The 12177-nt window shown below is 39.0% G+C and overlaps 2 protein-coding genes across 5 annotated transcripts in view; one reads left to right on the top strand and one right to left on the bottom strand.

Annotated features, from left to right (window-relative positions):
• dnajc19 (DnaJ (Hsp40) homolog, subfamily C, member 19) overlaps positions 1 to 12177 on the top strand; it is a 472642-nt gene that overhangs the window by 100653 nt on the left and 359812 nt on the right. The window lies entirely within an intron of this gene.
• atp11b (ATPase phospholipid transporting 11B) overlaps positions 1 to 12177 on the bottom strand; it is a 47737-nt gene that overhangs the window by 21833 nt on the left and 13727 nt on the right. For all 4 annotated transcript variants that reach the window (XR_012772964.1, XM_075485931.1, XM_075485930.1 and 1 more), the window contains exons 7-23: positions 11638 to 11741; positions 10718 to 10765; positions 10563 to 10627; positions 10021 to 10102; positions 9776 to 9926; positions 7482 to 7679; positions 7197 to 7355; positions 6160 to 6347; positions 5056 to 5124; positions 4793 to 4866; positions 4392 to 4495; positions 3767 to 3948; positions 2344 to 2547; positions 1882 to 2035; positions 572 to 674; positions 328 to 473; positions 119 to 178 (exon numbers count right to left, since the gene is read on the bottom strand). Coding sequence is in view for 3 of the 4 variants with exons in the window: in XM_075485931.1 (XP_075342046.1) it covers positions 119 to 178; positions 328 to 473; positions 572 to 674; positions 1882 to 2035; positions 2344 to 2547; positions 3767 to 3948; positions 4392 to 4495; positions 4793 to 4866; positions 5056 to 5124; positions 6160 to 6347; positions 7197 to 7355; positions 7482 to 7679; positions 9776 to 9926; positions 10021 to 10102; positions 10563 to 10627; positions 10718 to 10765; positions 11638 to 11741 (2091 nt within the window). In the remaining variant the exon portion in view is untranslated. The remainder of the gene's footprint in view (positions 1 to 118; positions 179 to 327; positions 474 to 571; positions 675 to 1881; positions 2036 to 2343; positions 2548 to 3766; positions 3949 to 4391; positions 4496 to 4792; positions 4867 to 5055; positions 5125 to 6159; positions 6348 to 7196; positions 7356 to 7481; positions 7680 to 9775; positions 9927 to 10020; positions 10103 to 10562; positions 10628 to 10717; positions 10766 to 11637; positions 11742 to 12177) is intronic.

The raw sequence follows: 12177 nt of genomic DNA on the forward strand, positions 1-12177 counted from the left end.
AGAGAATTATCAGTATTTAAAAAGTGCAAATTGAGTGAAATGGTGTATGTGAAAAGCGGAAACAGAAATGACAACGATAGATGAGAAGTAAGTGAAATGGAGATTTAAAGAGACTTACTTGTTGTGAAAACAAACAGAAGAACTGGTATAAAAACTGGGGCGTGATAAAACACACATTCTAGAAAAGACAGAGCGAAGGAGAGACACATTAAAAACATGGAACAGCTGACACAGCCGAGTACACTCGTGATAACAGCTGATGTAAAAGCCCATTTCTACAGTTCAAAATGGCCACTTAACTTTTGTAGAGAAAGAAAAGAATTTTACCTTGTAGAAAAAGTACTGTACAAGCGTAGCTATTCGAATGTAGTAAAAGTGACCGTGAACCAGAAGTAGTTTTGCCAGAAACCTGAACCTGGCAATTGCATAGTCACTGTTTCGCACAGCTTGACGGCCCTCCTTTCCCATGATACCTGAAGGTGCGCACATACACAGTGAACATGACCCTTCAGAATACAAACACAACAGAGTTTAAGGCCGTATTGTCAGTGTACGTCCAGTATGTTTTTACCTATGCCCACATGGGCTTCTTGTATCATGCTGACATCATTGGCTCCGTCCCCGATAGCTAAAGTGATTGGTTTTTCTGGAGATGTCTTGAAAAGTCGCACAACCTAAACAGATCAAAGGACAACTGAGATGTTGAAGGACATTTAGAAAGTTTACAAAAATCTTTGACATGAATCAACACAGAGTACCTATCAAAAAGACAAATGTTTATAAGCTCACATGAGGAAAATTAAAGACAACATTTATGGGAGTGAGCAGCTTTTCCATCATCCATATTCTGAATTGAATCCAATCAGATCTGCTTCCTTTGTCACAACACAGGCCATAAGAGACTGATTGTCTAAATAACTTAGGCTGGAACGAGGAAGAGCACCAAGCTGTAGTCTGCAGTATGGGGCAGAGTTCAAAGATGACCTCATTTGGCTCTGGTTTGATGTCAGAGTTGAATCTTAATTTGAGCGTGGAGTAAATGCATCTTTGAGTTGAGCGATTTTATCATCCAAGAAGATTTATTATTTGTTGTTGTTCTTATGGTTGTTGCATTTTTATTCTGTGAGCCACTTTGGTCAACTTGAGTTGTTTTTAAATGTGCTACATAAATAACAGTCCTTTGAATTGACTTCTTCGGAGGCAAACGTGTTTTTTTGTATGCAAACACATAGTTAGGGTGGTGAAACTTTAACTTAAGTAGGCTTTACTGCATTAGATGAAAACAATTAACTTCTACAGTCTGTATTTTGAAAGTATTTGAGTCAATTTCTTAAAATTCATCACTGTTGTTGGGTCGGAGGTTAATCAAAGCGATTTCAGTGCTGGTCTGAAGCCAGAGAATTACTTAGAACAAGTTCAATATGTTTCGACTGCCAGAGTTATTGCACCAAGTCCAGAAAACTGCTGTTACAACTGACTGTGTCTCTGGCCTTTTTCGGCTGAATTTGTTAACATGTTTGCAGATAAATTATACCCAGAATATTTGTTACCCAGTGATAACAAATATTCCACAGTGAGTTCCAGGCGGTTCTGGAGTCTACAGAAAGGCCTAAACGGTAAACAGGCTTAACATTACAAGCCAAAACCTTACTACGTAGACTAAGTAAGCCATAGATTGAACCACCAATCTTGGTTTACCCCTGCGTAGCCTTTGAAAACACTGCTCTGATGACTTATCTAGTCCAAGTGACTCTCACTTTATGTATTTCACCAATGACCATCAAACCAGGGCCAAACTGAATCAGCTTTGATCAGTCTGGTGTCAATATTCAACATTTTTCAAGTGTTATAGGTTGTGTGCACTTGGCAGTAGGTTATAACCTTCGCTTTCTGCAGTGGGGCCATGCGGCAGCACAGGACAGCCGAGCAGTTTTTACAAACTTCCATGAAGAGCTTCTCGTGTTCCCTCAGTGCTAAAGACAAACTGGCCCCGTCGACAACCAAACCGTGCTGAATGACGTGGTCCTCTTTTATCCTGGGAATGAATGAGAGCAAAAAGAGGATCAGAAAGGAAAGATATCTAATGTCAGATTGGACATCACCAGCTTAGACTAATTTAGTCTTTACTTAACACACACGTACCTTTGCATTGTTTTCATTAAGTTTGCATTTTAAAGACTTAACACTATAGAAGCATTTTCTTTGAAATACAGTAAACCTTCATATTTGTGGAGAACTGGTTAAAGTCTCACTATCAATTCAAAATTCAACAAAAACTCATGAACTCCAAATATTTCCATTTTAAAAAACGAGAATCTCACACACACACACACGCACACACACCTTCTGGACAGTCTGCGGAGCTGCTCTGCACATTCATTGTCAGAGCGCTGTTGCAGAAGCTCCAAGATGTTCATGGTTCTATGGAAGTGTCCACAGGACAAGCTGACACTGACTGCCGTCTCGTGTTTGTCCCCCGTCAACACCCACACTTTGATGCCTGCCAGCCGCAAAGCTTCAATGGTCTCCTGGACCTTGTCTTGAAGTCTAAACGAAACAAGGGTCAGAGAATATATATAAGAGCACACCTGAAACACATGCTGCATATGCAAGAGGTCAAACGATTCCTATATAATTGCATTAGGTCAATCCCGGGAATTGTGCCCTACCACAGATTATATTCCACAAGAGATTAATAAACAGTTGATATGATCTAAAATAACCATGCCTTTAAGCAATGCACTCTTTATAATAGACTGAACACAGAGGGAAATGTTAGTCATCCCTTCCATAACGGAGGAGACCCTTTGATCGTGACCATGTGTGCCCCGGGAGCAATTCAGTTCAGACACAGAAATAGAGCAGTGAGAGAGCAGAGACAAACAAAGTGTGAGAAACTGAGGCTTATGTGAGGAGCAGATGGCGAGTGGATGCAAACACATAGCAACATTCATTTCCAGAGATGCTTTGTGAAGAGATGTCTGCATCTCCTTTCAGACTATCCACTGTTTATTTGTTGGAGGCTCTTTTTTACTGTACATGTCTGTTTTGGCCCAGTGTCTTCTCCATGTTTTATGATGTTATAATTTTTCTAACACTTTTGGCACTATACATATTCATTTAGTCAGTATTTACTTAGCGAGCTGTAAAGCAGTTTTTGGATTTTCCAGTGATTTAACATTTTGCAGAAATGAACAAGAAGTAGCTTAGTGAGGCTGCACCTGAGAGCAGCAGGTGGACAGTTAAAAATGACTCGGTTCAGAGTTGTTGTTTTTTTCTAATTATAAAATGACCCAAAGTGCAACTAAGGCTAATAGGAATGTAATTAGTAATTAAATGTTTGGTCATAAGTCAGATGAAAGGTTAAAAAATGTATGACAGCAAATGGTACAAGACCTCAGTCATGGCCAAAATAATGTTAACGTTAAATACTATTTATCCAGTCTTTCTGCTGACATCACTGAGGGACAAGGTAGTTGGTAAAAAAAAAAAAAAAACGATAGTTACTATTTGCGAAAAAAACAAAACTTATACCTCACTCTTATACCTCACACAGGAAATTTAGACTACACAAACAGAACTGTGTTAAAAGCGAGCGAAGAATGTCACCACACTCTACTTTAAATATGTAACTCAAGTGGCTTCATCTTGCTTTCTCTACACTTGTAGATCATTGACATACCCATCAGATGAATTCTGAATATGAGGAGAACTTTTTTTAGGAGAGAAAACACCAATATTCTGATTCGTATTCAAGTGTCCGTACTTGTCCTCCACCCCAGTTGCTCCCAGGAGCTGCAGGTCTCTCTCGATGTAATCAAAGGCTTCGTGTAGTCTCTCCTCCCTCTGCTGCAACGCAGTGCGAGCTGCTGTCAGGCGCCTGTCCACATCCATGTACTCCTCTGGACTGAAGTGGCGACACGCCACCACCAGGGTCCGCAAACCTTTCTACAACAGAATGAAAAAGAGGAAAACAGAGGAAAAAGATTGAGAGGAAGAAAAAAACATGGTGGCGTCAGAGCATTACGGATGAAATGAGACGGCATAGATTTGCCATAAAAAAGCAAATGTGAAGGAAAAATATGTGGGTAAGGGATGAGAAGATAAAACACAAAGATGGACAAAAGTAGAGAAAATACAGAAAAAAAATTATTTCATTTCACAGAGCCAGCAGCAGGGGATGAAGACTACAAATCAACGAAGTCCAGAAAACAATGTCTGGTTACACATGTCTGATGACTTAAAGTGGAACATGGATATGTGTGTGTGTGACTATTATAGTTAATAATTTATAGTCTTATGGGCACAGAGAGCAACAGAGCAAAAAGGAATCCGGGAACTCCCAGATTTACGGACAGAAAACTGTGGAAGTATATCAAAGCTTTCCTCACCAGAGCAAACTCGTCAACATGAAGTCTCGTTTTCTCTATCTCTCCGCTAGTGGTGAAAGGCAAGATGGCCGACTCAGCACCCTTGGTAAATAGCACTTGTCCTCCTTAAAAACAAGAACAAGATGAAGGCATAAATGGCAAATAAATAAAAATATAAAACAATAAGAATGCTTAAAAATCATAAAAACTACAATATTAAGATTCTCTCAAACCATATGTCATGTACTTCTGATGGCGTTTATTGAAATAATTAAGAAACTGAACTTCACATTTATGTAGTTTTGTTTCTTTCTTGTATTATTTTGGGGAACCTTTACTCTGATTGTGTGGGCTGAAATCAATGTTTTTTTCTCCCAATAACTGAAAAAAGCCTTCTGTGTGGTCAGAGCAGTTAATGTCACCTGAGGGAGTCTGTAGAATGACGCTCATTCTCCTGCGGTCAGCGTCGAACTCCAACACGTGGAGCAGTTTATACCTTCAGGGCAAAGAAACACACTCCTGTTAACTTGAATTTATTCATCTTTTTGTTTCGGAAAGTCTCTTTCCTCTCACTCTTCATTTGCCATGTGGATTAAATATTCTTCTTCTTTCTTAACTTGGCTTTCTTTGTATTGATTCATTTCATTAAGTATGTATGATGTAAGTGATGCACGGGGACACGTACTTTTCAAACTTGCCAAACGTTTTTATTTCCATGGTGTCTCCGTGGCTCCCAGTGAAGGCCACTCCAATCCTGAACAAAACAGTCAAAGCTACAATTATCAAGACACCGAACATAAAGACTTTTAAATAATGTCTGACAATCCAGTTTGGAGACGAGCAGCTTTTACTTTTAGCTCGAGCGTTTCCCTAGGTATAACTTATCATTCATTCAAACATTTATCGACCCTCTTCAGAGTGATGGAAGGCTGTTAACTAGTTTATGATGTGTGTTTTGTACTTTGATAAAATGGCGGCGCATTAAAAAAAAATAGATAAATAAAATAAAATCAGATAATATAATGCCATGACATAATCATAAGACTTATCGTGGGAATTTATTTTTTTCACATGGTTTTCTATCATTTGTTAAATTTGACAAACGGATGGAGTTAACACACTTTAAATGACATCTTGCCATGTTTATCTCTCTTTAGGCATTTCTTGATTAAAAAGCCTTAAAGTCAATAAATGGATTTTATTCTTTCTGAAGGTGTACAAGTATCATTACACTGCTTTTTCTGTTAATCACTAATTCTCCACTGCATGTTTGTGGCACCAGATTCATTTTAATTTTAACCTTTTACTGCTACCTTAAAGTCGCACCAATGAAACAGACACATTATTGATCTCTTTTCCCCCTTTGAAACCATTTTCCACTCAGGTCTGCCTGAGTCTTTTAACCACTCCCGGGACACTGAACTGCTGCTTGTGCTAAATTTCAGTGACACAAAGTGAAATAAGGGACCAGCGGTCCTACCTCCATAAATGTTTTAATGTCGCCCCCACACAATAAGGTTGCACAGCTAGCAGAATTTAACATCATGTCAAAAGCAAGGACTCGTGCATAAAATGTACACGTAATGTAAATAAAGTACATCCAGAGCTCCTCTCTTAGGCATAAAGAGGTCTAAACAATGAAGTATGTGGACAAATTAGTTCAAGCTTTCACGTTTCCTGCCCACCCATAAATATAACAAGACACAGGCCATTTTTGTTTAAAACTTAATTCTTAGCTTTTTAAACCCATTTGTTTCTTCACTAAGTTTCTACCGTAAGGTTACTTTACCTCTTTGCTGCCTCAACTAAAGCTTTCTCATCTGGTGAAGAGGCATAGTATTCCATGTGACTGGAAGAAAAACCATTGGCATGCGAGAACGGATCTCCTCCTCCAACCAGACAATCTGGCTGGTCATAGCTGATCTGAACCGTGTGACACAACGACACTGCCTTGAGAAATAACAACTCCTCTCCCATCTGAATGGACAGACAACAGGGAAGGAAAAAGGGAAAAAGGAAAAAAAAAAAAAAGGTCAAATCTTTGTTCCAGAAAGTCAAGTACTGCGTATCATTGTAGCATCACGGTACAAAGTGGTGTGTAAAATTCATCATTATGTTAGCGGTGTTTACATGTAATGAAATGTGCTGAACAAAACTACACCTGCTATGAGCAGTGTGGACTGTACTGCAGTATATTCAGTGCCCTCCCTCCCTCTGAGCTTTAATCCTTTAGTCTCATCACACCATCTGAGCAGCATCTTACTGCGATCTGCGTGGTGGTGGCGCTGGACAACCTAACTCTGTCCACGTCCAAGTTGTTTTTCATGTTACTTTAGGTACCACGCCCTTACTACGGTAACCCTAACCAGTTAAACAGGATGTGGCCAGTTGGATCAGATAATTGCAGGTTGCAGCAACACATAAGTGTACTGCAAGCACCTGAACACTCTACCTAAAGTCCGCTTAAAAACTTCAAACATAGACTGCAGTACTATATTCATTTTAAAAGCATGTAGCATAGGCTGTTAGAACAAGAGTTTTAACTATTTGCAAAGGTCGTTTAAAATAGGAAAGGACTTTACTGGCCCATTTGTTCATATACACCTACTCTGCCACTTTAATGGCACGTATGAGTATGGTGTATAAAGACGGTGTGTGTGTGTGTGTGTGTGTGTATGTATATATATATATATATATATATGTATATATATATATATATATATATATATATATATATATATATATATATATATATATATATATATATATATATGTCTGCCATGAGAAAAATTTATGTAATGCTTGTATGCTGTACATGCTAGTTACCAAGTGAGCCGTAGAACCATCTGGAGAGTCGTCCGTCATTCCCTCTGGTACCAGTTTCCCATTAACTTCCCGGTACTTGGTTCCATTTACTGAACACTCACGAAACTGCATTTCATTTTCTGTTAGCGTACCCGTCTTATCAGTAAACACATACTCTACCTGGGAAACACAAACATACAGAAGCGTGTTTTAAAGGTTATATACAACACTAAAAGATAACTGATACAAATGTTCCATTTCTTTTTTTTTTTAATGTACACATGCATATTCAATCCGCTTCCATACCTGCCCCAACTCTTCATTGAGGTCAGATGTGTTGACCTGAGCTTTCTGGTCAGTTTCCTCGTGATACAGATCCAAATCCCAACCAATGAAAAATGAACCCAGGAACTTCTGCATCTCCACGGTAACATAGAGTGAGATGGGGATGATGAAGTTATAGAGGACCAGAAATGCCAAGAAGTCAGAGATGAACTTTAAGATCTGTAGAGGAATTAGATAAAAAAGATAAATTCTATTGAACTGGCTCTCAGAATGTTATAAGGTAAAGCTAACTCTGATAAATTGAAGTCTAACCAACGAGCATAGAAAATAGCTTGTGTTTGAATTAGTAAAGTGTAAGAGAGAATTTGAAAAAGAAAAGCAACTAGATAAAAAGATTAAGGCTGCCTGTCGTTGCTGTACATTCAACTGAGCCACACAGAAGGATGGAGCCTCAGCACTTATCCTTCTAAATCAAATCAGGCAGGGTGATTTATTCCTATTAAATAGTTAATTACTTTAGGTGACAGGAAAGGAGACTGAGCATGGGTTTGGAGAGAGACATTACTTCCACAAAAAGTCATCTTCATGACTTGTTCCACTTTGGATGAACTCACAAAAATGCAGCAAAAAAAAGGAAGAAATAAAAATTAACTCAAGAAAACAAAAATAATTTGGACAAAAAAATGGGTGGAATACTAGAATATTTTTGAAGGACCATTATTCCCCCGGAGCAAGGACATAACTGATGTTGAGAAATGCAGCCACTGCATCAGTGTCACACACGGCTGGACTATTAGGTTTCTGGAGCACCTATTAAACCAAATCTAAAAAGAAGGCTCTTAATCTATTGCTGGTATTCCCGAGTGTCTCCAGGTTTTAGGAAGGCTTGAGCACAACTATGTTTGTTTAGTCTCTGTGTCTTAATACATAGAGGCTGACTGATTAGCGCTGGCAGGTAGGCTGCTGTGCCAACTGATTGGTCCAGTGATAGACACTCCATTTTTATACCTTATCACAGAATGTACACGCAGTGAAGCGGTCCTTCTCTTTCAGGCTTCTTAAACACTAACCCATTGAGGCTGGGAAAGTGTTGCCGCATTTCTACCTTTAAAGCTGGGGGCACTGTTGCGTTATTCTACCTTTAAGTCCGGGAAAGCGTACACGTCTTTTTTCATGTATAAGGTTGTTTTGCACCAATTATTGACCTCTGCGCCAATGAAATGCGTTATAATAGACACGTAAGAGTGTCGTCATGTTCCTCTTGTCATTGTTTTGAAGTTAAGTTACATCAAACCAAGCATGGAGGACTTTCAGTGGGAAGACATTTCAGACGGTAGCGCTTTTGAGGAGTTTCTTGGCTTTGATGATGCTGATGAACGTGCTGACCCAATTGATGGAGATTTATGGCGAGCACATATGTTTGAGGATGATTTTGAAGGGTTTGAATGTGAGTGGAAGACTGACAATTACCACCGTAATCGACGGAGAGATTTCAACAGCACACCAGCGGTGAAAGTCGATTTACCTGCAGATGCAGGCATTTAATCAGATTTTTACTGAGGAGCTTTGGGCGCATCTCGTTTCCGAGACGAATAGATACAGTGACCAGGTACTTCAGACTCCAGCTCGAGCAAAGATGGCAAGGTGGTCACACGTAACTGTGCCGCAGATGAAAAAATGTATTGGAATGTGTATGGGCTCCTTGTGCTGCCAGTACGAAGAGATTACTGGCGATAAAATAAAGAGATAAATAAATAATTTAAATATAAAATTAAATTTTATTTTATTTTATTACTGTTTTCTAATTGAAAATAGTGCTGTTCCTGCACTCTACTTTTTACATTTTCTATTTTCGTGAAGGTGTATGTAAATAAACTCAATTTCCAAAGAAAGCCACAGGTGTAAGCTCTCAAATACTTTTTGAATTTTGTTTCTATCTGCTACAGATGCTGAGAAATCAATCATTTAGTAGGCGTTGACACAATTGCTGAATTTCCAGAAAAACTTCAGGTTTTAGGGGGTCTTTCTGAAATCGCCCATAGGTTTTACAGGCATTCTTTTCCAGGTGTCTTAGGCCTAAATGGGCTAATCTACTTCTGCATTTGAGAAAACAAAACCCTTATCATCTAGTGAGGAAAGATAAGTGAAAGAATTTCTAGTTTGCAGATGTTTAAAAAAAAAAGAAGAAAAAAAAAAAAAAGATGTGGAACGTTAACTAAAAATCAACAAATCTTATCTGTGTGGCTCCGAATGGCTAACAAAAGGAAAATCAATCAGAAAGCATTCCTCTGATACATAAAGTAAAGTAGACTGACCGGACTGCTGTTTCTCTCCAGTTCAGTCTTTTGGTTGTAGAAGGGCTCGTCCCATTTGTCCTCAGCCTGCCAGGCGTACTTCAGGATGGTGCTGAGGATGGCCTCGAACAGCAAGATGACCAGGTAGATGATTAAGAAGGTATTCATGGACCTGCCATCAGGAAAACACAATGTTGAAGGGGTCATTAAACACATCTTTGGACGTAGGTTTATGTTTTGCTTAATGAAACACTACAGCTACTTACTTCTCTACAGCAGAGCGTTTCTGGGACTTGCACTTGTAGTTGAGTGCCATCTTGGACTCCATCCCCGTGTAAATTGCCACGCCTGCAACATCACAGTTGTGTAAACATTACATCAGCCTTGTGGCTTGTCCAGTACACTCCTGGTCGATTCATGCTTAAAGTCATGCCAACGAAGACACCCATTATGCATGTGTTCATAAGCGATAGCAGACTTTTGCAGCTTCGCACATGGTTTAAGCATCACAAATTATTTAAGCATTGACTCACTTAAAAAAAAAAAAACTGCTGATAAAGGCACTTTAAGACTAAAGAAAGAGTCATCTGAATAATCAGACCTCAGCACTATGATAATGAATGATCTATAAAAGCCACTGAGCTCAGCTTGTTCATGTCAAAGCTTGGATGAGACTATGCCATCACCTTGTTGTACTACCACCTCCACTGAACAGCAGCTTAAGTGCTGTTGTATTTTACCTTTCTTTCACTGACACTTCAATGGGAAGTTCCCATTGGTAAAATTAATAAATAAATAAATGACTCACCAAAAATCTCTTTGGTATTTTTCAACCTTGCCCCTCGGAGCAGCAAGTTTTCTGGACCCAGTGGTCTGACATAAGAGTAAACAATAGAAATACAGATCAAAGTAATGCGTTTGAATTCAATGCAGTTTAATGCACACAAATAAATCTGCTCTTACCTGACAATCTCCTCCTCATGTTGGGTCACAGTGATACGGCCTACAAATCTGAGAGACACCACAAATATTTTAGTCTAGTGGACTGAATAAGGCCAACAATATGTTCACATGCCTTTTGGGTACTGAAGCAAATTATTTACATAATCATCTGAGGAAGGCTTTTCAATGCACTTAAATAAGTGAATGTAAAAGACATGCTTTGTGCAGATATACAGGACAATATTTCTCTGACCTATTCCCCATGTTGGAAACAAAACCCAAAAAGCCTGGACTATGCAGGAGGTAGGACACGATGTAATGTAACATTTTACACTACATGACGTAATGCTCATCTGCATAAACGAGAAGGAAACTGCGAATGGGAATCTTTTCACAAATGGACTTTAACTGAGCATTTTAAAAGGTAACTGACAGGGTAAAGCAGTAGGCTACAAAGTGTTGTGATGTCCCCTCAATTATGTCCAGAAACTTTCAGTGCTGCAGGGCAAAGTGGGAAAGGGACAACAATGAATGTACAGATGGAAGCAGCAACCTTGTAAGGGGGGGGGGAGGGCCTGCTTTAAGATCGATCCTACAGCAGACAGCTAAGAGACGTGAGGAAGAGGGGCTGTTGTTGAGGTAACGAACCCGTTTCACATTATCATCCATTTTCTAAGCGTTTGGACACTGGACACAGTCTCTACGTTAGTTATATCATTTATTTTTTTCAAAACTGTTTCACTGTTAATATTACAATAAAATTAAGAAACTAATACTTTCAGGATGAGGTCTCCAGAAGCAGAATCTTCAATTCTCAAGTTCCAATATGTTTAAGTGCAATTGTTCACAGTTGTATGCATCTAATGTGTGACCTCACCGGACTCCATAATGGGTTTTGTGCTCTTATCCTAAAGGTGTGCGTGTGCCTGGGTGCAGATTACCTATAAAGGTCAGCTTCTGGCTGTTGACACTCTACCACAGCCAGCAGAGCCTCCAGCTGGGACACTGACTGACACACCGATGTCTCTGGCACAGAGAAATGGGTCTACAAATAAAGCACATAGTTAAAGATTGATGGACACCGAGTATCGTTTTAAATGGGACAAAGATGCTTCTAAGATGATACGGAGAGAATTTCAATCCAGAAGAAAATTAGGACTCATTGATAAATACAGCCTGATTAAAAAGCTTTTAACTATACTTTAACTATACCATGGTTCTAATGAAAGGTTGAAAGGTTCTACAAAAAGGGAGAATCAATGATAATGGATTGCTTCATATGAATAATATTTGTAATAAAATAACAATACATATATATTCATCTGATCACTAACAGTTTTTAAAGCAACATAAAACACAATAAAGAGATGAACTGAAGCCTGAATCTACACGTTTAAACTGGACAGTGTGTTAGCAGCTCGACTGATTTTCTGCTCTGCTCTTCTTTCCAAACATCAGATGAATTGGTGAAATACAATCCT

Source organism: Odontesthes bonariensis, chromosome 15 (genome assembly GCF_027942865.1).
Source record: "Odontesthes bonariensis isolate fOdoBon6 chromosome 15, fOdoBon6.hap1, whole genome shotgun sequence".
NCBI classification, from domain to species: Eukaryota; Metazoa; Chordata; class Actinopteri; order Atheriniformes; family Atherinopsidae; genus Odontesthes; species Odontesthes bonariensis.